The sequence below is a fragment of the Marmota flaviventris genome, chromosome 5, assembly GCF_047511675.1.
Source record: "Marmota flaviventris isolate mMarFla1 chromosome 5, mMarFla1.hap1, whole genome shotgun sequence".
In the NCBI taxonomy this organism is placed as follows: domain Eukaryota; kingdom Metazoa; phylum Chordata; class Mammalia; order Rodentia; family Sciuridae; genus Marmota; species Marmota flaviventris.
Window position 1 is genome coordinate 151549088 of NC_092502.1, and position 27861 is coordinate 151576948.

At 37.3% G+C, this 27861-nt stretch overlaps 1 protein-coding gene across 2 annotated transcripts in view; it reads left to right on the forward strand.

Moving 5' to 3' along the window:
• Ghr (growth hormone receptor) overlaps positions 1-27861 on the forward strand; it is a 251170-nt gene that overhangs the window by 200964 nt on the left and 22345 nt on the right. For both annotated transcript variants that reach the window (XM_071612700.1, XM_071612699.1), the window contains exon 4: positions 23584-23713. In XM_071612700.1, coding sequence (XP_071468801.1) covers positions 23584-23713 — 130 coding nt within the window. The remainder of the gene's footprint in view (positions 1-23583; positions 23714-27861) is intronic.

Sequence of the window (27861 nt, forward strand, 5' to 3'; positions counted from 1 at the left end):
ATATGTAGTAATAATATACTGGTAATATTCAAGAGGTCATCTCCATGTAGTGACCATGGTTTTCACTTCATGTAAGGGTGGAACATGCATATGGCTTCTCACCAACCACATGGTCATGGGCAATTTATTTCCCTTTAAGGAGCATCATTTTCTTTATATGTAAAGTGAATGGGTGGGTCTAGATGACTTCCAGCTCTAAGAATCTGTAACTCCATATAAACTATTTCCTCTGCCAAAGTCATGTTCCCAGAATCCTCTTTTCTGTCTGAAATGAATGTCACGTCTCTAGCTCTACTATGTGGCTGTCTATCCTTTGGTTATGATTGATTAGAAGTGAGCAGAAATCCTGAATTAGAAGAGGGAGCATTAAATGGGGCCAATGGTCTTGTTCCCTGTATTCTTAAAGAGTTGTCATTGGAACACCATCCACCAATGGATAAGAAGATGGTCCTCAATATGCATCTCACCTCCTAACTCACAAAGGGAATTTAGCAGTACGCTGTTATGAATAACCAATTTCCTAAACTGTGTTCCCATTGTTTTTATCTGTGCTTCTTACCAGAACTCCTCTATGAAACATTCTAAGCCTGCTGTGTCTCTTTGCCTTTATTTAGACAATTCTTTATAGCTACTCCAGTGTGTTTCCAATTGTTTTATATGTGTTCATCTTATTTCCTCAGCCAAACTAAAAACTTCTCTGAGGCAGGGACCGTATTTGGTTTCTCATTTCTACAAGGGGATCTGGCACAACTGTTTACGGAATGCATGTGGTTTTGAAGATAAAGATGTTTTTCATATCTGAGTCAAATAAATGAGAGTAAAAGGTGAAGTACAGGACTTTCTCAAATCAAGTACAGAACAGTTAATCTCTAGGCTCTGGTCTCCACAGCAATCTAACTGCTCATAGATGCCAATAAGTCTGTGAACCTAATGCCAAAAATCAACCTTACTGTAAAAAGAAAGCCCAATAATCCTAAAACATACAAAGCAATATATGGGGAAAAAGAGCTTTGAAGTAAGAAAAATCTGAATTCACATCCCAGCTTTGCTAGGTATTGGCTTTGTGTTTTGCTTAAAATAACTTCATATCTAATCTTTCTGAAGCTGTTTCCTTATCTGTAAAATGAGGATTATAGTACTGTCATATAGTGTTCCACATAGAAGAGATGTGCAGATGAAATAAGAAAGCACATAGCAAGAGTATAGCACATGGTAGAAACTCAATCACTAGTAACTAAAAAGGACTTTTATGTATTGTCTAAGTAAAATATTAAAGTTAAGTGTAATCACAGCATTGTAATTGAACTATAATAAATGATGTGATACATTGTCATACGGTAGTGATTCTCACCAGCATGGTTTTGTTCAGGGGACATTTGGCAATGTCTAGAGACATTTTGGGTGTCACATTGGGAGAGAGAGAAGTAATACTGGCATCTAGTAGATAGAAACTAGAAATAATGGTAACATCCTACGAGGCATAGGATGGCACCCCACAACAAAGAATTATCTAGTTCAGAAAAGTATTTGTGCAGAGATTGAGAAACTCTACCATAGAGCCTACAAAGTTAATCACTTCTGACCTAAATTTGTTGTACATACTGACTGAATACATAAATGAGAAATAAGCTTCCATTTGGGTGGGTAATGAAGATATTTTCCCAGTCTGGAGCTTCAGATTCTCATTGTGAGGCATTCTTTAAGGGTACAGTAATGGTATATATATATAAGGCCCTGTTATATTTCAAATATCATCTGCTTGGAGATCAATCGCTGAAGGCATTGAGGTCTACTAATCCACCAGAAGTGTAGGTTTGTTCTTCCTGATAATGATGTTGGTTCTTTCCTGAAGACCAAGCATATGCTAAGTAAGCTACATAAATAACCTAATTTACTTTTCAGCAACTTTGTAATTTAAAATTGTAAAGTAAAATACAGGTATTTTACTGCTCTCTTTGCCCATGGGAAAACTAGAGTTTAGAGAAATTAGATAACACTACTAGCAAGTGACCTGCTTCTATGCCTGTGGTCTTTACACTTACACAATGTCCAGTTAGCACGGCTTTGAGATTGGGAAGGGGGTGGGCTTGTTTTAAAGGAAACAAGGTGGAAAATTTTTAGAATATTAAGGGCTCTCCTTAGGAAGTTTAGGTTGGATCTCCTGCTAAGGGGCCCTCAAATGTCCATGAACAAGATGGAAACTTTCAGGAAGGTAAGAACCAGAGGGGATAGATTAATTGATGTGGGTGCTGGCACTGTGCTTTGAGGTGAAATTATTTACCAATTCAGCAACTTTTTTTAGTTCTTCTACTTTTAAGCTTCAGGCAATATATTTTATGAATTCTTCCTTTTAAAAATAAAAATGATTTTTTTCAAACAAATTCTACCATCTAAACCATTACTGTCAAATAGAAATATAATGTAAGCTACATATGCAATTTTAAATTTTCTAGTAGCCACATCAGAAAGTAAAAGAAACAAGTGAAAGTTAATTTTAATAATATGCATTATTTACCCCAACATATCCAAAATATGTTTATCACATAATAAATCTAATAGAGACATTATTAATAGTAGCTCTTATATTATTTACTTTTCATATAAATCTCTAGAATCTAGTGTATATTTTAATTTCACAGCATATCTCATTTAGGATGCTAAATTTTCAAGGGACAAACTCAAATGTTACCAAAAAAATAAAGTTGTGGGCTGGGGTTGAGGCTCAGTGGTAGAGCGATCGCCTTGTACATGTGAGACCTGGGTTTGATCCTCAGCGCCACATAAAAATAAATAAGTAAAATAAAGGTATTGTGTCCAACTACAACTAAAAAATAAATTTTTTAAAATAAATAAAGTTGTACTTCAGGAAAAATTTCTACACCTTTTTATTTCTATTTATTTGTTTATTTATTTATTTTGAGACACTAAGTTGGCCAGACTGTCCTTAAACTTGAATACTTCAGCCTTCCAAGTTGCTCGGTTTACAGGCATGCACCTCTATACCCAGCTCACTTCTTTTGTCTTAAATTTGAATTTAAGTTAATTAAAATAGAATGAAATTAACAATTAGTTTCCTGAGTCACACTTTGAGTGCTCAACAGTCACACAAAGCTAGTGGGTATCATATTGGATAGCACATATCTAAATGGTTACTACAAATGTGGTCCCCAAAGGCATCAGCAGCATCTGGGAACTTGGGAAAAGTGCAAAATTTCAGGCCTCGCCCGCTGAATCTGCACTTTAACAAGATCCCTAGGTAATGCCTGTGCAAGTTAAAGTTTGAGAAGCATCTCTCTAATCCACAGATCTCTCTAACAAAGAGCTCCAGAAGAGCATATGGATGAATTACTGGGAGGACTAAGGAAATTTGCTGCAGGAGAATGTTGCCAGGGTGGGTATTAGTGATATGCTCTGCTGAAAACTGCTCGCTTTCCCACAAAGGCAGCCATGGCCATTCTGTTTGGGCTGATACAGCGCCTTCCTGGAACCTGGAGTTGGCTCTACTCCCAGGATCTACATCCAAGAATCTAACTTCCATGACTACTACAATTAAGGCAGCTGTGTTCCCACCACCATATATATTTGAAACTGCAATTTTAGAACCCCGGAACACAGCTGTGAGCTGATGTTTCTGCTCCACACAAACAGGAGGCCCCAGGAAGTTCATACACAGGAGGGGTCTGGGCGGCCTGTCACCTGGAGTGTTAACACAGGCACCCTCAACAGCATTATTTGGAGGTCGGTGCTGTTCTCCCAGGGAATTCAGTACATGCTGCTTCTCCTTTCTAATCCCTATTTGGTTTGTTTTTCACAGGACTCAGTATTTGAGGGGCCTTTCGATACATCTGCTTAAGGAATTCATTGTCCTAATCTGACACAGAAGCTCATTGTTCTAACTCAGTGGTCCTCAACCCTAGTTCCACTTTGAAATTGTCTGGGGCATATTTTTAAATGCCAAAGCTCAGGCATCACCCCACTCTAATTAAATCAGCCTGTTAGAAGGTATTTGTTAAAGGTCCTCGGTCATTATAATGTACAGCCAGAGTTGAGAACCATGGCCAATTATAGAAAACCCTCGGTTGACAAGCAGGTGCCCAAGTCAGTGCTTCTCAATCTATAATGTGCAATTAGATAGTCAAGAGTCTTGTTAGAATGCATATTCTGGTCTAGTAGGTAGAGGAATAAACAAACCTAACTTTCTGTATACCACTCCGTGGTTGTGTTTGGTTGGTGATCATCATCAGGGTGTTTCTGTCTCTGGAAAACGGGGATGAGCTGATCACCTTATCTTTACCCTTATTGAAACCTTCCACTATCCCTCTGGCCCGCTGACACTCAGTTCTTAGTAATCACCACTTTCTCTGATTTCCTAAAGCAATTATTATAATTTGCTGCCCTTTTTAAGGGGGAAGGTGTACCGGGGATTGAACTCAGGGACATTTGACCACTGAGCCACATCCCCAGCCCTATTTTGTATTTATTTAGAGATAGGGTCTCACAGAGTTTCTTAGTGGCTTACTTTTGCTGAGGCTGGCTTTGAACTCACGATCCTTCTGCCTCAGCTTCCAGAGCCACTGGGAGTACAGGTGTGCACCACTGTGCCCAGCATTAAGTGCCTTTTTTTTATTGGCAACTCTGCATATACACATGTATTATTTTGTCTGATTATAGCTCTTTAAAGGCAAAATGTGCATGTTATGTTATTTTTATAATGCATCTTAGGACATTACACACAAGTATTGCATAAATGCTTATTGTTTAATTAAAACATGAATGTCTGATAGGAATGTCTCCAAGAAATTCAAAGGACTTTATAATGCAAAATGCTTTTTATTTGTTAAACAAAAAGGAAAGTTTATACAGGCTTTAGGTTGAGGCGATAGATTTTTATATTAGCTTATTTCATTCTGGGTGCATATTTATATTTTAGAAAATTATTTTGTAGTTTGATAGCTTTAACTGTTTGGAACAAGGCACTGTTGACATTTTGGACCAATTAGTGTTGGGTTTGCCCTCTGTCCTGTGCAGTGGAAGATTTTTGACAGCATCCTGGTCTCTCCCCACTAGATGCCAGTATCTCCTTTCCCCATAGTCTTGACAATCAATATCTCCAGTCATTGCCAATTGTCTCCTGGAAAGAAAACCCCACCTGAGAACCCCTGGTTAAGAAAAATAAAGTGTCAACATAAAAATTAATAGGACACTCTTAAGCTCTTAAGAGAATAAATAACAAGCTATGTTCTGAAAAATATGTTATATTTGTAAGTATTAAGAGGAAAATGTATTTTGGAGACTATGTCAATGTATATAACATATTTACTTTGTATTTTCCATAGTGGTTATTCTTCTTATAAAGTAGAGGTGTAATATGCTTATGTGAATATGTATAATTTTTAAATCTTATTACAGACTTAGGAATTCCACTAAGCAAGAGAATGTACACATAGCCAAAGTTAATAAGAAGCAGTGACTTTGCTAATTTTCTTTCTCAGAGAACTGGCTAAACCACTTTATAAAAAAAATTTCTGTCCAATGTGCCATTATCCTTTCCCTGAATATTCTGGTTTAGCAAATGATAGTGTTAAGTCAAAACTTGCACATAGACATTTGGTCAGCAGTTGTTTGAATAAATGAACAAAATGAATGCATTGATGTTGAATGTAACTCTAAATCCTAAAACTAAAAAGCTTTAGTGTCTCATTACCAAAAAAAAAAACCCCCAAAACTGTTTTATTGCATTTGAAGTTCCAACCCTTAGAAATGAGATTACATAAAAGGGATATCATCATCAACCAGAATTAGAATTAAATAGCCTCAATAAAATTACAAGATGGGGAAAATAAAGTCTCATTTGGCAATTGGTTTCTTCTGGCAGTAGGTGGCTCCCCTCAGATTTCATTAGGTTCAGATTTTTTTCAGTGAGAAAGATTTGACATTGGCAAAGCATTGCCAAACTTTTAGGGTTAGATCAGAATGTTCCCATACTTACTTTTTCCTACCATTACTGGCTGAGAATTTGGCATGTGAGAATCAGACAAAAGACTCCAGTGGGAACAAGTATGATGCCTTCTGAGCTCAGAAGAAAAAAGATGATATGCTCAATGGTTCTTAAGTTAACCATTAACTGCTACACATGAAAATCACTAGGGAGCTTTTCAAAGTCCAATGCCCAGACAATTAATTGTTGATTCTGCAAATTACTGACTAGAACAGAATCTCAAAGGATAAAACCCAGGAATCATTTTTTTAAATACCCCATGTAGTTTCAGCATGCCATGTATTATTTCTGTCTGTAGACCCTTACCAGATACTTATTTCCAGACTTTGGATGGTCTCATTGAAAGAAACCTGACAATTCCACTTTCAAGCACTTCAGCTGAGTTCCACTGAAAATATTTCATTTGGCCAAGGGATCCAGTAGTGTCTTCTGTGTAGTGAGTTAAACGTCTGTTAGTAACAGGTCCGAATTAATGAGCAGTTATTTTTAAATTGAAAAAAATAATGACTGTCCAATACAGGATAAGAAGAAAAGTAAACTTGTATTTAGTGAATTTTAGTGTTAAGTGTAATCTCTTGCCTTATCTATTTCAGATAAATTTTATACAAAACCCACCTCACACAAAATTCACCTTTTTAACAATTTTAAAATGCATAGTTTTAGTTTATTCACAACATAGTGCAGACATCACCACCACCTAATTCTAGAACATTCCTTTGACCTTATCATGGACTATGTAGCCCCATTAGTAATCTCCACTAGTTTCCCAATCATTTTCCAGCAACCACTAATCCACTTTCTGTCTCTATTAATTTGACCAACCTGAACATTTCCTATAAGTGGAATCCAATAATATGTGACGTTTTGTGCCTGACTTCTTTTACATAGAAAAATATTTTTTAAGTCTCATCTAATTTTATAGCATGTATCAGTACTTTATTCTTTTATGTGGCTGAATAATATTGTATTATAATTGAACCCACATGTTGTTTATGCACTTATCAGTTAATGGATATTTGTGGTGTTTCTACTTTTTGACTATTATAAATAACTCTGTGGTGAACATTCTTGTATATGTTTTTATGTGAACATGTGTCTTCAATTCTCTTGGATACATACTGAGGAGCAGCATTGCTGGGTTATACAGTAACTCTGTATTTAGCTTTTAAAGGAGCCACCAAATTGTTTTCTGCACTATTTAACGTGCCTACCAGAGGTAGATGAGGGTTCCAATTGTTACACATCCTTTTTCCCAACCCTAAGCAACCAGAAAATAAATTTTTCTTGTTGAATTCAGCGATAAGTGTTTTCATGTAACTGTTTTATGTAATTATCTTTGAGGGGAAAAATATGCTAAGCAGAATACATTTTTTAAAATTAATAAAACAGTAGAAATTCTATTTTCTGGGTTTTTCCACCAAGCAGTAAGTTTGTGTCTTTGAGACTGTGTTCCTGTTTTCATCTTCCCAAAGGTTTCACTATTGGAACTTTTGGCTGCTACAACCACCTGGGCAGATCCCACTCTCTAGACAGAAAAAAAGAACACCAAGGAAATAGTACTCCTTCCTCTCCATCCAAGAAGCCCTAATAGCTGTCTGCTAGAGGTTGGATTTTGACTGTTCCCCAAAGGCATATGTATTAAGGCTTGTTCCCCAGGGAGGTGGTGAAACCTTTTAATAGTGGGACCTAGTGGGAAGTCTCTAAATCATTAGGGGCATTCCCTGGAAGAGGGTAGTGGGACATCGATTCCTCCTTCTTTCTCTTTCTTTCTTTTTGTCTGAGTTATGAGGTGAGTGGCTACTATGTGAGCCACATGTTCCTTCCACGATGTGCTTCCTTGCCACAGGGCCCCCAAAATGAAGTCAGTCAGTCATGGATTGAAACCTCCAAAACTGTGAGCCAAGATAATCTTTTTTCTCTTTATAAATGAGTTATCTCATTGTTATAGTGACAGAAAGCTAACTAGCAGATAGTCATCATTCTTTTGAGAAAACTAAGGAGTAAACTTCCTGAAATCAGGAAAGAGAAACAACATTTTAAATTAGATAAAGTACATGATCACCATATCCAAGACAATTAAATGAAATAATGTGAAACATATAAGTGAACTAAATGTACCAGATACTGGTTATGGAAGAGAAGGAAGTTGATTGATTAATGCTGCCAAGTGTTGAAAACCAGAATAAATTATGTTCAACCACAATTTTTAAGGGAAGTAAATAAAATACATTTTATAAGGAAGCTGTCTATGAAAACTAAGTAAAACAACTAAGAGCAAGCTGTGGTGAAAAGCTGAAAGATAAATACCAATGGTAATACATGTGCAACCCTTTGTCTCCTGACACTTGTATACAAATGGACTCTTCATTCAGCTTGTTTCCACTTATCTTCACCTGTCAGACCACATGTACTGTAAATACTTGTCTAAGACACTATAATGTTCAGGTGACTGAATGCTCACTTTTAAGTAACTAGGAATGCAGACTGTGCCTTTATTGGGGTCAACCTTACAATTTTTAAAATTATCAGTAATTCATTTTTTCAAAGGTTACAAAAGTTTATTTTTAAATAATAAAGAATAAAAATAAATGGTTCAGTGGAGAATTAGAGAACTCTCATTCTCAATTCTAAGGCAATAAATGACTAAAATTTCACAACTGTACCTTCCCAGTTCCACAGAGAATCATGAAGCAGATCAAGAATTAATTTGCGTTTCTTACATCCAGTATTTTCCAATAGGAAATACCTTGTTCAAAATTTTTCAGTTTCCATTATTACAGTCCTTTGGCCAATAGCCTAAATCAATTTTTTTTCATTTTCTTTTATTTATTAGATAGATAGATAGATACTGGGGATTGAACCCAGGGGTGTTTTGCCATTAAACTATATCCCCTCCTCTTTTTATTTGCGACAGAGTCTCACTAAGTTGCTTTAAGCCTCAAACTTGTGATCTTCCTGCCTTAGCCTCCCAAATTTCTGGGATTATAGGTATGCTCCACTACACCCAGCCTCTACCATTTTGTGATGATTATTTTTAGTTTCATAACCACATGGCATTTCTATAGGTTAAAAAACAAAAAAAATTACCAGTATTTTACAAAGACATTCTTTGATACTATTTTATTTATAAGGCTGATTAATTGCTTTTTACAATAGTAATAAACTGAATAATTTACAGATTTATTTACCATATTTGGACAGACCAATGTCAATCAAGGACATGACCTTCATTATACAGGAACTTAAGCTGCTCTTCTGTGGAAGAATTCTTAGATTCCTGAAGCTCTTCAAATAAAAGAGCACTTTAGAAATGGCAGGAGTACTGTCAAGGAGGGTCCTTGGCTAAAAAGCAGGGCTTCAAGAGGGAAGACTCCAGGAAGATGGGTGAAGGATCATTCCTCTCTGGGACCTGCAGGGGACCAGGCACTGAATAAACTCAGTAGACTCAGTACCCCTCTGCACAGAACCTGGTCTCCAGGAAGCTCCTAGCTAAACTTTACACTGAATTTTCTTTAAACATAAGAAAATGGTAAAATTGTAAAAATACAGTTCAATTTCCAGCCCATCCGGTTCAGGGTGTCTTTGACTCAGAAAGGTAGAATATGTGGGTGTACCATTGGTGAGAGAACTGGAATGCTCCAAATTCCAATTCTGTACTCTTCCTGTTTAATGTGATTTTTCTGAAGAAGAGGAGGAAGAGGAAGAGGAAGAGGAAGAAGAAGAAGAAGAAGAAGAAGAAGAAGAAGAAGAAGAAGAAGAAGAAGAAGAAGAATTACCAACAAACTAATAAAGCCTCTGCTATGTTTCCAGAGTCCCCAGCAGTCACCAGGGAAAAGCATCTAGTAGCATTGAGAATGTTCCAGAGAGCTTTTTAGAGCCAGTCCCATCGTGTTTGCTTAAGTTGCTTGTAATTCTCCTTCCCTCATGAGCTTCCTCAGACACTTGCAGCATTTTCTTGGAATTGTTTCTCAGGAAAACACAGAGAAAGGCTTTGCTTGAAATTTTCTGTGTTTAATGTTAGTATGTAATCATATAACTATGTCCTCCACTTATCTAGAACTCGCATTCAAAAGCTATGACTATCTAGTACATAACCACAGAAAATCACCTCTGAACAGTGGAGACATAGCTGTCACAAAACCACCACATACACCTCAAGTGCTTCAACTGGTACCAGTGGACTTACTGCTACATGTTTTAACTAGTGCCATGGACTTATAAATTATGGGATGAATTTCAGATTGGTTAATCTGAAGTTTCTCTTTCTGGGTAACATTAGTTAACAAACCATAAGTTGACAATTGATACTATAAGAAGAATTTATAGTGAACATTTATATAATGCCAGCTCACTCAAACTTTACACTAATCCTATGATCTACTAGTATCATCTTCATTTAGTAGATGAAGAAACTGAAGAGCTAAGTAATTTGTCCAAGATAACACAGATGGTAAACGATGGCGGTAAGATTGGAATTCAGGAGTCTGACATCACCAATATTAGTATTCTCAGCCTCTCAGAATTATCAGAGTTATTTTCTGGGAAGTCACATCAACTTTCAAGGCAACTCTCAACATAAAGAAGTGTTTTTGTTTTTAATAAATTATGTCATTCCGGGGGAGGAATTGTTTGTGGATTATATAAAGCTACAAGGAAAGTGTGAATATCAACAGCCAGTCAGTGAAGTCACTTAGCACAGGGGTAAAAGGCTGGCCTCCTCCAGTGCCCCACACATATTTACACCATAATTCACTGACAATCCTGACCCCCATGCAAAGTCATAAAACACTTCAAATGATGATTGACAGATTTTGTTAATGTTTCAGAAAATCCTGAAACTTATTTTAGGGAAAAGAACTCCAAGATACCTTTTAGTTATGTGGAAAACACAATTTCATTGATCATCTCATAATCCATGCCAGACAAAGGAAATATTCTTGCCTTGTTTTGAAGGAATTACAGACCAACATTCTTATTAATATTCAACTTTCATAGTGACAAAATTAGCTTCACATGCAGTGTTTCTAAAACTAAAAGTGATGACCCAATAATAAATCAATAGGGTTATAAGTACCATATGTAAATTAAAATTGAATAAATCAGCATTCATCAATGTCAGTAAGAATCATTTTAAAATATTTTATTACACATATACATACAGATCTCAAATAAATATGTGCATATCTTTCATAAATATATGTGTGCATGCTTGGTCATGATATTTTTTTTTCAAGTTTCTTCCAGCAAGTTTCTTTTAGAAACTTTGAAAGCTGTACATGTTGTGGTTAAGAATACAGAGTTTGAAGCACAACTACTTGTTTGGCATCAGGACTGTTCCACTTAGACACCAAGTGATTTGGGGGATAGTTATTTTACTTCTCTGTGGTTCAGTTTCCTTATATGCATAATGGTGAAAATAACAGTGCCTACTTTTTCTGTAGTTGTGAAATTGAAGAAATATATGTAATGTGAAGAACAGTGACAGGCATATGGTAGCCTCCAAGGAGTCTTAATTGCTATTATATTGTCATCCCCTCTTCCATTCTGCTCCTGCCTGAGCAGAGAAGTTGGAAAAGCAATGATGTTGAATACAGTAACTTCTCTCCATCATAACATCATCATATTTTCATGTGATCTCTCATCAAACCTTTGAGGATTGTGCACATTCTATTCCACAATACTACTGTCTTACCCAAATGTAAGGCTGCATTAAGAACAAAGATGCTCTTGAGTCATTGATACTTTTACATTAACCAAACACCCAAGAATTTTACCCAGAGCGTATGCAGCGTAGTGTGGGAAGTAAACTACTTCTGCTAGAATCACCATCTCTTATTTATTTACTTGTGGAAGAAACACTACAATTTCACCATACTTGGCCTGGGCCAACATGTTTATACAATCCTTAGAACATATGAAAGCTATTTCAGTTGACAATAAGTATTTCCTCACTTTGGCTTATGTTCAGCAGTAACCATTCTTTCCCCAGAGTAAGGAACCTGAACATGCTGTGACTGTTCTTCTCTTCTAAAAGTGACCCTTGATTGACCACATATGCAGAATTCTTAGCAGAACCCAAACCCACTGTACTAGGCCAAAAATCACTGATATGTTTTTTCATTCATTATGATATTTCCCTTCTCGTTTTTCATGCATATTTAGCCACATACTCTGGTTTGGACTTATAATTTCTTTCATCATTTAGGATGAAAATCATATTTGAAGATCATTTTTATACTACATAAAATTATTTTCTTTAATGTCTTGGTATAAGTTAATACAGTGGATTTTCCTAATTATATTAAGAGCTATTGTTGTTATGTGTTGTTTTCCTCCTTTCCTTATTTTTTGTCTACTGACAATACAACTCAAAATGGTCAACTGTTTGTATTTACTTCCACTTGGGTCAGAAGGCAAGGTTTTCCCTCCAAGCACCCAGCCTTCATCCAAATCCCCACCCTGTGTTCAGGAGTAATAAGTATCTGGGACTGTTGACAGCAGATGGTCCACAAGACGTGGTGCCTTGGAGGTTCTGCATTGAGGACAGATGCTGCTGGGTGCCTGCCATCCCCTCCACAACCTGGAGCTCTCTAAAGAGAGCTTGTCCTTTCCTCCGAAAATGTCTTTCCCTCCCATCTTCCCCTCCCACTTGCACTGCTTCTATATAACAGTATATAACAGCTGTCTGATGTTCTCCCTTGGCAGACTTGTCTGGGAGAGCATCTTCCTCCCAAGAAAGAACTGCTGGTCAGAAAAGAGCCCTGCCAATCTGACCACAACATCAGTCACGGCTGTGTCAAGGTGACATGCTGCAACAAGCAGTGCCCACCCCCAGCTCCCTGTGACACTGTCACCCTTTTATTGTATACTTGGACATTGTATCAAATTTTATCAACTTTAAAAAAACTTGAATTTATTAAAACTCCCCATAAGCTTTTTAAACAAATTCAATAGGAATGACAGTGCAAATTCTTCATTAATATTAATTGCTAGTGTATATCGTCCATGAGGTGTTTAGACAAGATTATCTTTCAGATAAGCTATTTGGCACATATTTTCTAAATATCTCTTAGCTCTCCAAGTATTCATCATGAAGTGTTATTGTCCTCTTCTAAGTTAATCATATTAATATCCTCCCCACAAAGTCCTGAACAATGCCCCCAGGAGTTGCTACCACATGTTGATACCTAGTTCTGCTAGAACTGATCATGGAATCTAAAAATGTGAAAACCACATGTTTGGTCTGATACATGAGTGTATTTCTCGACAGTAGTGGTTCTCAGCCTGAGCCACACATTGCAAGAACCTGGGGAACTTGCAAAAATTGCGGTACCAAGCTGCAAGTTCAGTGAAGTCTTTGGGAGTAGGCCAAGACATCTGCATTTTTTAAAAAAATCCCAGTTGATTTCAGTGTATAGTCAGAGTTGGGTATTGCTGCCCTTAGAGCTTGCCAGGTTACTGGTTTCTGAGTGTTGAATTATGAGAACATCTGAATTTGTCACTTTTCCCTTTGGGGAATTTTTCAAGAAGCAAGAAAAATTTTCTAACAAAAACAAACAAACAAAAATGGTATTTTGCTAGTGCTGTCTTTGCTACCTACAGGAATATTTTTACTAGGGCTAAGGTTCAGTCATCTACGGTCAGTACTAAATGAAGTAATACATGTAAAGTGTTAAACATGATGAAATAAGTAATATGATATAGCAAGTAATAATAATCAAAATAAAGATATAATCACAAATCAAAATCTTCATTTTCAAAATGAAGATTCCGAAGAGGGAATTAAAATGAATCTCAAATCTTGTCAAGATCTTTGGGTGTTGAGAAATATTAATATTAACATTTCTTCAGAGCGTGGGCCCACTTTAGTTGGAACATTCATTTCTCTTAGCAACATTTTATTTAGGGTGAAAAGTTGGCTCTCTTATCAAATAAAACCCTTTCAGGGAAGCTATAAGAGGATGAACTGCAGTCTTTTGGTTTGTTTAAAAGATCCACAAGAGTGAAGGAAGTATTACTAGTTCAGAAATGATTGTTTGTGGCTCAACAGAAAGGACCTGAGAGTCTATCATAACCATTTCGTGTCTTAATAATGAAATGAAAATACAGGATTCCCCCTCCCTACACCACTATGAATCAGCCTCCTTATATCAGAGCTTTCAGGTATAGTGAGAAAGGTACTCATTTTAAGATTATGCCAGCACAAGTCAGACTTGGAAAACCTCAGGATGGAGCCAAAGAGCTGGACTTGAGGGACGTCGAATATCTTCGGCCACATGGTGCCATGTGGAGCAGGAGGTTACCGAGGAGGAGCTAAGCAGCCAACCATGCCATAACTCTTCTGGCCTCCACAAGAGAAGACACCCATTCGACCACCTCACTGTGATACTTTCCATTTGCTGAGAGAAGTGGCTCTTGTTACTCTTGAACACTGCTTTCAAGTTCAAATATTTACTACAGCTAATAATATTCCCTACCTTTCCTCCAAATCAGCCCATGCGCCGGAGGCTCTGCGACAGGCTGTCTCACAAAGCTGTAACCAGTGGTGTCCAGGGCTACCGTCTCTTCTACAGGTTGGACTGGGGAAGAACTGGTTCCCGTGCTCACTTGCTTGGTTAGCAGCAATTCTCAGTCCCTCAAAGGTGTTTGGACTGGGCCGGGGCTTCTTGCTGGCTACTCCTAGTCCTTTGTCATGTGTTTTGCACCCACACAGAAGCTGGTCTCATCAAAATCAATGAAAGGCTGAGTCTGTTGGTAAGACAGAAGACGCAATCTTTTGTCACCTCATCATGGGATAAAACCCTTCAGGACTGCCATTATCTGTTGATTAAAAGCAAGTTATTCAAGGGGAGGAAATATTTAAGGCTGTGAATAACAGGAGGCAGTAATCATCAGGGACCATTTTAGGGCTTGTCTGCCACAGCACTTAACACCAAATACCAAGCCATGAAAGAAAGAAAGGAGGAAATGGAAGCATTCAAGGAAAGAGAAAGGAAGAAGTTAGAAGGGAAGTAGGGAGGAAAGGGAAAGATAGACAAAAAGACAGAGGAAAAACTAGTTTTGCTGCACTATATTTTTATCAGTATCCATGTGTAGACCCACACTTTATCCCATTTGCACCCTAACCATGAATTTCCTATTTCTTATTTAGAATGAGAAGATGATATAGGGTTTCTATACATCTGGAGTTAAAAAGAAACAGAATAAGTAAAATATAAAGGACATAGAATATTAAGTTTAAATAAGCCACATGTGTTTCAAATCAGTTATTTTTTTTTCCTTTCTCTTTAAGTCTCGCCCTCCTACCCCCCAACAAGCTGGCAAAGTTTTCCTTTTCTGTCTGTTCCAAGATTCAGGTTGGTTTGTTATTTTTGCCATTGTATGACAGGCATCTTATACAGGAAATATAGGAACCTGGATTGTGTCTGCATTCATTGTTCTGTAGTGGTTTATCTCAGATCAAAATTGTGTTTCAGTTCTGTGCATTATTATTAATGGTTGCACATGTTACTCAATTGTAAAAGTGAAGTGGCAAGGTACCTTGGATCTCGTCTCTTCCAGGCTGTTTGTTGAGGCAACAGAGGCCCAAACAGCTTGAAAAAGTCAAGGTTAAATAGTGTCAGGGCAATGATTAGAATGCAAATCTCTCAAATTCTTTATTTTATTATTTTTTTATTTATATATGACAACTGAATGCATTACAATTCATATTACACATATAGAGCACGATTTTTCATGTCTCTGGTTGTATACAAAGTATATTCACACCAATTTGTGTCTTCATACCTGTACTTTGGATAATAATGTCCATCACATTCCACCATCATTAATTACCCCATGCCCCCTCCCTTCCCCTCCCACCCCGCTACCCTATCTAGAGTTCCTCTATTCCTCCCATGCTCCCCCTCCCTACACCACTATGAATCAGCCTCCTTATATCAGAGAACACATTTGGCATTTGGGTTTTGGGGGATTGGCTAACTTCACTTGGCATCATCGTCTCCAACTCCACCATTTACCTGCAAATGCCATGATTTTATTCTCTTGTATTGCTGATTAATATTCCATTGTGTATATATGCCACATTTTTTTATTCATTCATCTATTGAAGGGCATCTATGTCAGTTCCACAGTTTGGCTATTGTGACTTGTGCTGCTATAAACATTGATATGGCTGTGTCCCTGTAGTATGTTGATGTTAAGTCCTTTGGGTATAGACTGAGGAGAAGGATAGCTGGGTCAAATGGTGGTTCCATCTCCAATTTTCCAAGAAATCTCCATACTGCTTTCCATACTGACTGCACCAAGTTGCAGACCTGCCAGCAGTGTATGAGTTTACCTTTTTCCCCACATTCTCACCAACACTTATTGTTGTTTGTCTTCATAATAGCTGCCATTCTGACTGAAGTGAGATGAAATCTTAGTTTTGATTTGCATTTCTCTAATTGCTAGTGATGATGAACATTTTTCATATCTTTGTTGATTAGTTGTATATCATCTTCTGAGAAGCATCTGTTCATGTCCTTGGCCTATTTGTTGATTGGGTTATTTGGTTTTTTTGGTGCTTAGCTTTTTGAGTTCTTTATATACCCTAGAGATTAATGCTCTATCTGATGTGTGAGGGGTAAAAATTTGCTCCCAAGATGTAGGCTCTCTATTCACCTCACAAATTGTTTCTTTTGCTGAGAACAAGCTTTTTTGTTTGAATCCATCCCATTTATAGATTCTTGATTTTAATTCTTGCACTAAAGCAGTCTTATTAAGGAAGTTGGGGCCTAATCCCACATGATAGAGATTAGAGCCTACTATTTCGTCTATTAGATGCAGGGTTTCTGGATTTGTTCCTAGGTCCTTGATCCATTTTGAGTTGAGTTTTGTGCATGGTGAGAGATAGGGGTTTAATTTCATTTTGTTGCATATGGATTTCCAGTTTTCCCAGCACATTTTGTTGAAGAGGCTATCTTTCTCCAATGCATGTTTTTGGCACCTTTGACTATTATAATTGTAATTTTGTGGGTTAGTCTCTGTGTCCTCTATTCTGTATCATTGGTCTATCAGTATGTATTGGTGCCAATACCATGCTGTTTTTGTTAATATTGCTCTGTAGTATAGTTTAAGGTCTGGTGTAGTAATGCCACCTGCTTCGGTCTTCCTGCTAAGGATCGTTTTAGCTATTCTGGGTCTCTTATTTTTCAAGATGAATTTTGTGACTGCTTTTTCTATTTCTATGAGAAATGTCATTGGGATTTTTATTGGAATTGCATTAAATCTGTATAGTGCTTTTGGTAGTATGGTCATTTTGACAATATTAATTCTGCCTATCTTAGAGCAAGGTAGATCTTTCCATCTTCTAAGGTCTTCTTTCATTTCTTTATTTAGGGTTCTGTAATTTTGATTATATAGATCTTTCACCTCTTTTGTTAAGTTGATTCCCAAGTGTTTTTTCTTTTTCTTTCTTTCTTTCTTTTTTTTTTTTTGAGGCTGTTGTAAATGGGGTAGTTTTCCCTGTTTCCCCTTTCCCTCACTGATATACAGAAATGCCTTTGACTTGTGGGTGTTGATTTTATATCCTGCTACATTGCTGAATTCATTTACTAGTTCTAGAAGTTTTCTGGTGGGTCTTTTAGGGTCTTCTAGGTATAGAATCATATCATCAGCAAATAGTGCCAATTTGAGTTCTTCTTTTCCTATGTGTATCCCTTTAATTTCTTTCATCTGTAATTGCTCTGGCCAGTGTGTCAAGAATTATGTTAAATCGAAGTGGAGAAAGAGGGCATCCCTATCTTGTTCCAGTTTTTAGAGGGAATACCTTCAATTTTTCTCTATTTAGAATGATGTTGGCCTGGGGCTTAACATAGATAGCCTTTATGATGTTGAGATATATTCCTGATATCCCTAGTTTTTCTAGTGTTTTGAACACGAAGAGGTGCTGTATTTTGTCAAATGCTTTTTCTGTGTCTATTGAGATGATCATATGATTCTTATCTTTAAGTCTATTGATGTGATGAATTACATTTAATTTATTCTTGCATCCCCGGGATGAACCCCACTTGATTGTGGTGCACTATCTTTTCGATGTGTTTTTTGTATTTGATTTGCCAGATATTTATTGAGAATGTTTTCATCTATGTTCATTAGATATATTGTCTGAAGTTTTATTTTTTTTATTTATCTTTACCTGGTTTTGGAATCAGGGTGATATTTGCCTCATAGAATGAGTTTGGAAGTGCTGCCTCTCTTTTTATTTCCTAAAATAAATTGAAGAGTGTTGGTATTAGTTCTTCTTTAAGGATCTTGTAGAACATGGCTGTGTACCATTCTGTCCTGGGCTTTTCTTAGTGGTCAGATCTCTGATGGCATCTTCTAGTTCATCACTTGAAACTGATCTGTTTAAATTGTGTACATCATCCTGATTCAATTTGGGGGAATCATATGAGTCTAGAAATTTGTCAATGTCTTCAATATTTTCTATTTTATTGGAGTACAAGTTTTCAAAATAATTTCTAATTATCTTCTGTATTTCTGTAGTGTCTGTCATGATATTTCCTTTTACATCACGTATGTTAGTAATTTAAGTTTTCTCTCTCCTTTTCTTAGTTTGCATGGTTAAGGGTTTGTCAATTTTATTTATTTTTTTCAAAGAACCAACTTTTTCTTCTGTCAATTTCTTCAATTATGACTTTAGTTTCAATTTCATTGATTTCGGCTCTTATTTTAATTACTTCCTGTCTTCTACTGCTTTTGATACAGATGTAATGTTAAGTCATTTATTTGTTGACTTTTTCTTCTTTTAAGGAATGAACTCCATGCAATGAACTTCTCTTTGAGAACTGCTTTCATAGTGTCCCAGAGATTTTGATATGTTGTATCTCTGTTCATTCACCTCTAAAATTTTTTAATCTCCTCCTTGATGTCTTCTGCAGCCCATTGTTCATTTTCCTAAGTGTATCCCTAATTAGTAGCATATTATTTGGTCTCCAGGTGTTGGAGAAGCTTTTATTTCTTATTTTATCATTGACTTCTGATTTCATTCCATTATGATCTGATAGAATTCAGGGTAGTATCTCTACTTTTAAATATTTGCTAAGAGTTGCTTTGTGGCATAGTATTTGGTCTATTTTAGAGAAGGATCCATGTGCTGCTGAGAAGAAAGTATATTCACTTGTTGAAGGATGAAATATTCTATATGTGTCAATTAAGACTAAGTTATTGATTGTATTATTGATTTCTATAGTTTCTTTGTTCAGCTTTTGTTTGTAAGATCTATCCAGTGGTGAAAGAGGCATGTTAAAGTCACCCAAAATTATTGTGTTGTGGTCTATTTGACACTTGAACTTGAGAAGAGTTTGTTTGATGAAGTTAGATGCTCCATTGTTTGGGGAATATATATTTATAATTGTTAAGTCTTGTTGGTGTATGGTTCCCTTGAGCAGTATGTAGTGTCCTTCTTTATCCCTTTTGATTTACTTTAGCTTGAAGTCTACTTTATTTGATATGAGGATGGAAACCCCTGCTTGCTTCCACAGTCCATGTGATTGGTATGATTTTTCCCAACCCTTCACCTTCAGTCTGTGAATGTCTTTCTCTATGAGATGAGTTTCTTGGAGGCAGTATATTGTTGATTTTTTTTAATCCAATGTGCTAATCTCTCTCTCTTTTGATTGGTGAGTTTAGACCATTAACATTCAGGGTTATTATTGAGACATCATTTGTATTCCAAGACATTTTTGTTTATTTTTGGTATTTAACATGACTTGGTTTCTCCTCTGATTAGATTTTCCTTTAGTGTGATTCCCCCCTCTGCTGATTTTAATCATTGTTTTTCATTTCCTATTCTTGGAGGGGGATGTTCTGTAATGGAGGCTTGGTGATGATGTTCTATAGTGCAGGCTTTCTAGTTGTAAATTCTTTTAACTTTTGTTTATCATGGAAGGTTTTTATTTCATCATCAAATCTAAAGCTAAATTTTGCTGGATATAAGATTCTTGGTTGGCATCCATTTTCTTTCGGAGCTTGGTATATGTTGTTCCATGATCTCCTGGCTTTGAGGTTCTGGGTTGAAAAATCTGAGATATGAATTGGTCTCCCCCTATATGTGATCTGATTCCTCTCTCTTGTGGCTTTTAAGATTCTATTCTTATTCTGTATCCTGAGCATTTTCATTATAATGTGCCGTGGTGTAGATCTGTTGTAATTTTGTACATTTGGTGTCCTGTAAGCCTCTTGTATTTGGTTTTCCAATTTGTTTTTCATGTTTGGGAAATTTTCTGATATTATCTCATTGAAGAGATTGTGCATTCCTTTGGTCTGAAACTCTGTGCCTTCCTATATCCCAATGACTCTTAGATTTGGTCATTTGATGCTGTCACATAATTCTTGGATGTTCTGTTCATGGTTTCTAACTTTCTTCATTGTGTGATTAACTTTATTTTATGCTCTGTCTTCGTTATCTGACGTTCTTTCTTCCAAGTGATCCAGCTTGTTGGTTAATGCTTTCTATTGAGTTTTTTTATTTGATTTATTGTATCCTTCATTTCAAGGATTTGTAACTTTTTTTTGAAGTAATTTTTTGCTAACTATATTTGCTCTCTTCTCTCTTTGTTGGAGTGACCAATTTTTGCCTGTATTCACTCATTTAGGTCATTCTTTAATTTACAGATCATTTTAATTATGAACCTTCTGAACTCCTTCTCTGACATTTCATCCACTTCGCTGTCCATGGGTTCTGTTATTATAGTGTCCTGGTTTGTTTGGGGCACTTCCCTCCCTTGTGTTTTCATGTTGCCTGTGAGTATTCCTTTCTTGCAGCATGGATCTGAGATATTACAGTTTCTACTCATATTCTTGTAGTACCCATGCAGATTGTCTGTACCTCACCTTGATGTTGGGCTTCCAGACCCTGCTGGTGTCCCTCAATGTATGCTATTGAAACTAAAGGTGGTGGCAGCAATAGCCAAGGTAACTTGAGATAATTGTTAAGGTGCCCCAAGAAGGAAGCAATGTCTTACAGAGATGTGGCTGAAAGGGTGGTCCTCACACTCTCTTTGGGATGCCTGCTCTGAGATGCAGCTGCTTCTAGGCCCTGTCTGTTGTCAAAAAGATAGTGGCTATTGCTGTCCCATAGGAACAAACAGTTTTGCTTTCTCATAGGGGAAGGCTATGGAGATGACTTCAGTGTCCCAAGATGGAAGTGAGCTAAGCTTAGGCTCCCAGGTGGGGTGAGGGTGGTGAACTCATACCTACCCTGGACCCGGGTCCGGTGCAAGTCGGTGTGGGTGGATATGGCCTGGTCTGACCTGCAGCAGTAGTCTGCTGGTCAGAAGGGGTGGTCCTGTGCCAGAGGCTGGGCTCCGGAGGGTATCTGCTGGTGAAGGGAAGAACCCAGTCCTACTGTCACAAATCTTTCAATTTCTAACTTAGTGCATTTCCTCTTCTTATTTTCTTTGCAAATGAACAACCAGAATATGAAGTGTTCTTTTCAAACCCACAGGTATTAAAATGATTATGTTTTAAGTACATTTTGATAATTATTAATTTTCTAGAAGGACTCAAAATAGAGTGTTCAGTACTTCAGCTAAGAGAAACAAGGAAAATTTCCAAGACTTTACTATATGATAGGTGCTTACCTCACAAAACACACCCCTTTCTCACTGCTGTATACTTTTGTAATGGATCATACAGGTGCCTACATTTCTTTGCTTTTAGAGGGGTTAGAGAACTCTAGAGAACTAGTGAACACAGAGAGAGAACTAACAGTCTGCCCTTCATACCAGAGCAGATCTCATCCATACCCCCAAACTCTTCTAAGTTTTCCAGTTCATACAGGAAACTGAATATTTTTTTATAATATTATTTATGACCATGGACTTTTATTCCAAAAAAAAATTCTTATGTCCCCAACATTGCTCCCAGGAGTAAGTACATGTCTGCAACTTGGGATTTCCCAAACATCCCCCTGCTATTCAGAGCAAGAGGCATACTTAAAGTCATATTTCCTAAGTCTGAGCTTCTTCACTATATCAGCATGAGTATTAAAGGAAGAGTGATGAAGTCTCCATTTTCCAGCCCTATTAATCCCTTTTTGTTATGTTTGTGTTTTGTTGTTGTTGTTTGTTTGTTTTTCTGCATAGAATGTCCACCTCCCCAGGCCCCTAAAATGTAAACTCCATGAGGACCAAGACTATTAGTTTTGTTCACTGTTTTATCTCTAGAACCAGACCTGTCACAAATTTGATGTCTGCTAGGTATTAGTTGAAAGAATGGCTGAACTATGGATTTATTTAGAAAGTTTATCATTTCCCATTTCTCATGACTTTGATGCCAAAGGGAAAAAGTGGCATATTTGGGGTCAGAACACCAGGTGTGTGTCTGCTATTTCAAATCAACATTTGTTTATTTGTTTACATATTATTTATTTTTATTGTCTTTTTTATTATCTTTTAACCTCAGGACTGAGAGCCTCCCTAATGCCCCAAAATGAACATTTTAGACCACAGAACAAATACATTAAGCTTATAATAAAATTGAATACTAATCATGTAAGGAGAAAAAAAGAAGAAAAGAAAAAGAAATTCAATCATCTCTAAAATTGCCATGGGATCAGAGCCCTGAGGATTGATATGCAAAAGTGGGTTTGCTTCAGGCTGCCCACTCCACATCTATAGTTGAAGCTTTCATAGGTGCAGAGGGGTTTGGGCTACTACTATATCCTAACACACAGGAGGGACTCTCTACTTACCAAATTAGAACTGCCACATATATTTGCACAAATTATTTAGAATTGGCATCTCTTTAATGGGTTTACTGGTTGAATCTGTCGGAAGAATGCAACTATATAAATGACTTTTTAATCCAAAATCAGTATAAAGAAAAGTATCATTGCAGTGGATACTGTGATTGCCACTCTGTATCTCCTGGGTCCACTTAATGTCATCCCAACCATCTATGGTGGACAGTTGTCGCCATGCATGTTGGTGGGCACATTCAAGTGCCTGTTTAGGCAAGGATCCTCATCCCATATATAGGGACACCCTAGGAACACATGGGAGTTAACATCTCCAGGGAAACCCTCAACCAGTGGGTGCTGTGGGGTGGTAGACAAATGTCTACCCTTCCCATCATTACGCAGGACAATGGTAAGGTACATTTCTAGAGGCCTTACTGGGTTGGACCCAAATGGCCACTGCAATGATGAGGTCAGTCACTGATAACACCCTTTATTAGCTCTTCCTTCTGTTTCTGCTTTCTCTGCTCTCTTACTGTAGGTGCCTTTCAAATGAACCACCTGTACCCAAATCCTTATCTCTACCTCTGGTTTCTCACACAGGTCTCCAGGAATAATACCTGAAATGAAAGAAAAACTTTATGTTCCTACAATCTAGGGCTGACATTGGCAAACAATGTGTTCTGAGATGATGACCCAGGAAAATAGATTTTCTGGAAGATGCTGGTATCACCTCCTAGATGCAGAATAGGCTGGCTTTATCCCAGTAGTTTTTTTCTTTTATACACTTTCAGTATGTGTGTCATTGGGATCACACATGATTCTCCTGATTTCATGCCTTCCTTTTCTTTTTATTCTACAGATTCTTCTGGGAAGCCTAAATTCACCAAGTGCCGTTCACCTGAACTAGAGACATTTTCATGCTACTGGACAGATGGGGGTCATCATGGCTTAAAGACCCCAGGATCCATACAGCTGTTCTATATTAGAAGGTGCAGCCTCCATGCCATTCTGATCTTTCTCTCTATAGATCTGCCAATTAGAGTGTGTACTGCATCACATGCAGTGTAGGAATGGCAGTAATTTATTTTGATGACCAAGACATATTTGTTCATTCATTTATTTAAAAAAATATTAATTAAGCCCTTACTATGTGCTAGGTATTATTTTAGGTACTGGAGGTATAACAGTGATTACAAAAAGATTAAATTCTTATTCTCCTGGAGATTCTTATCAGTAGGGGAAAACAGACAATAAAAAATTAAATAAAATAACAGCTTATAACACAAGTTATCAAGAAGAGTAAGTCCAGAAAGAGGATGAAGAGTGTCAGCATGTGAGTGTGTGCATAGGGTCCTTGAGTGACATTTGAAACAGGGAGGTCATAGGATACCTCTCTAATGTGGTGTGTGAGAGCAGAGACAATAAAATGAGACAGACCGTGTGAATATCAAGGGAAGGAAGAGGAAATTGCAAGTGCAAAGGCCCTGGGGGCAGTGTTGCCCTGATTGAGGAAAGCCAAAGGCCAGCACAGATGCCACAAGACTAAAGATGGGGTGAGTGATAAGGGAAGGGCACAGAACTTGCTAAGCTTTGTAGGCTAGGGCAGGGCTTTGAATCTTACTTTATTGTTCCAGAAAGCCACAGGTGTGTTTTGCAAAGTGTATGTTTTCATAGACTTAGCTTGTTTTCTATGTAGAGAATGGACATGTTCCTCTTAAATAGTTCTTTTTAGTGTAATACTTTTCTCTTGCATTTTAACCAATGGTCCTATAAAATAACAGGGAAAGAGGGAAACAAAGATCTTGAAATACTGTCACCACCCAAGTAGTTTATTTCTAACTTCTCACTTGGAATAACTTCCTTTTCTATTTACTCTTACATTACTTCCTTTTTAAAAAATTGACACATGATAACTGTACATTTTTACAGCGCACAGTGTGACATTTCGATACATGCATACAATATGCAGCAATCAGATCAGGGTAATTGGCAAATTCATCACTTCAGAAATACACCATTTCTTTGTTCTGAGAACATTCTAAACCCTCTTCTAGCTATCTTTAAATAGCCAATTAATTGTTGTCAATCATAGTCACCCTACTTTGCTATAGAACAATACCGTACCCTTTCTACCTTTCTAAATTTTAGGCTTACACACTGCATTATCTCCTCTTTACCACTCAAATCCCATAGGGAAGGCATAAGCCAAGATGCCAGGTTAGTGAGGACCCTTCAGATTAAGCTCTTGTTCATCAGTCCAAAGATGTTGCTGTTTACAGAGGACCTGGAAAGAAAGATGCAGTAAGCAGCTGGGGACATGACCTCAGGGCCAAAGACCCTGAATTCCAGCCTGCCCTCCACACTTCTTACCAAGTAATGCTCAGCAAAGGATCTAGTCTGTGCACTGCTCAGCCTCCTCACTTGTAGAGTGGAGATGACAGACTTGCCTCCTGAGGATTTTATTATATAACGTGTGAAAAAACACATTGCTCCCACATAATAAGTACTCAATAAATGGTAGCCACTTTTCTTATGGTGGCATAACAATAATTTAAGATAATGATGTAGAATCCCAACACTTCTGGGCTATAAAAAATGATTTTGGTTCTTTACCGTTTGTGATTATTGGTATGTAAGACCATTTTTAATGCAGAGCTGTGTTTAACATGCAAATAACAAATATTCTAAATTAGCAACCAAGACCAGTCTTACCAACTTTCTAGGTGTGAGAGGTCTCTCAGAAGCACCAGAAGGACACAGGAAGATGAGATAGTTGGGCACCAGAAACACATACTTATTTGCCTTAAGGATGATACTGCAAGAGAGATACAGGCCAATAAACAAAACTGAAGTAGATAAATATATTCAGACAGGAAGCTAAAGTGTTTGGCAACATTTTTCAATATATATGAGTTGATCATGCTGTTTATAAAGTCAGACAAAGAGAGACAGTAGGTTTAATCATCATGTTTTACTATAGCAACTCAGAGAGCCAGCTTCATCAAAACAGAATAAGTGTTTCATGCAGCCACCATTAATCAAACTAAACAGAAACAGCAGAATAACCTCTGAACGTGGACCCACTTCATGAAAATATTTTTTCACCACCTTAAAATTCACCTAATTTGGACATGAGAAGAAAGATAAATCTACAGATATGAAGCCTTCACAAATACATATCTGTTTTTTACCATCATCAATCAGGGCCACATAACTCTGTCCATAGGGATGTGAAGAGTCACATCCCAGTCTCTCAGCATCCCCAGCCCAAACCCAGGCTTTGCACTAACCAGGATTCTGGGACCAGGTAGAAGGAAAATCTGAGATATTTTCAGAAAGATCTCTTAGCTTTTTACCCTAGAAGAACTTGGAGTTTCAGGAGAAAACAAAATCATATTCTTTTTTAAATATTTTATTAGTTGTTGGTGGATTTTTATTTATTTTTATGAGACTCTGAGAATCGAACCCAGTGCCTCACACATGCCAGGCAGGCACTCTACCACTGAGCCACAACCCCAACCCAACAGCATCATATTCTTAAACTGTGTGAATACGAACTCAAGATTACGTAAATGCCAACCCCAAAGTTACAAAATCAGTATTTGAGGCTTTCTCTACAAAAATATAACTATTTTTGAGTATCTTGGTCAAACTAGCATAAGACCACAAGTCCCATTTATTTGAGAAGCATAGAATCAAGGGATTAGGAAACTGGGACTACATGTCATTGATTAGGGAAGAAATGTATCAGACTCTCATTACCCATTTGTACAAAGAGGATAATACAAGTGAGATTCTGGTTCTTGTCATTATTTCTTAGAGTTTAGTTTCCAGGTAACTCCTGAAATTATAGAAACATGCTTCCATCACTGATACACAAATAAATCTGTGACATGACTTTATCCAACACTGGAGTCTGTGAAGGCAGAAGGGAGCCAGGAAGGAAGTGGCACATAGGCCTTCAGTTCACTGTCCTGGCCTTGGTCTCCAAAGCATAATGAAACCTAACACATCAGGCTGTCAACAGGACAGGGGAAGGTACAGTCCACAGGCACTCATGTGCTTTGCTCACAGCCCTGCTTCTTGCCAGGTGAGCTGGCAGACCAGACAGCATCTGCATGGTGGGGCAGCTAATTATGAACAGTTTCTGCCACCCTGTGGTGGACATGGTGCCAGGTCCAGCCTCTGAGATTAAAGAGGACTTAGTGTGAATGTAAACCACAGGCATAGCAAGGTTGGCCTGGAAAGGCTGGTGGAGCTCCTCTGCTCTCAGCTTCTCTCATAGAAATGCTCTGTTCTCAGTGGAAGTGAACATGTGAACACTTGGTCCTTAAGAGTATACCCACACACACATACCTACACACCCTCCACAATAGCCTGCTGCAAAAATTATCCTGGCCTTTTTAAAGTCATTTCATTTTCCATGCAAGGTTGAGAAGGAAATTAGAAGAGGAAAGGGAATTGTTATTTTTCCCTCCCCAAGGCTTAAATTTTAAGTTCTTTCCCCACCAAAAAAAAAAGAAAGCATGAGCTGTATGTAATGAAAACAGTTGCCTTTACAACATAACATGTTTTATTTTTACAGTTTCTTCTCTAATTGGTTACCTTTACATGGAAAATATTTCTTCTGCTCTTTATTCCCATTTTTACTGATAATCTCCTTCTATGTTTTTTTCTGTTTTCACAAGACAGTTTAGAAACAAACCAAAGAAATTAACTTTCAGGTCTAAGAGAAGGAGAGAATAACTTCTACAAATTGGCTCTGGTCATTCTATATCTGGTCAATGTAGACATTCAATCCAGTGAAGTCAGGTGACTGAGGATCTGTTTCATGAGTCCATTTGATTTTTTGTGTCTAGATTTAATATTTTAGGAAATGAATTTATTCAATTTTGGTCAATGAAGAAGGAGATTGGGCATTGTGTTTTGAAAAACTTATTCCTGATCCATCATGCAATGAGTAATTTTTCCAGAGAACCTACTAGATTTGGGATGACCCAAACAGGGTTTTTCACATAGTCTTTCTGGGCATCAGGTGCTAACATTGCCAAAGCAGAAATACTGTGCCAAGCTTTTTATTCTAAATCCAGACCTGCATCTTTGGAACATCTTAATATTTTGAGTTTTCTGACTTATC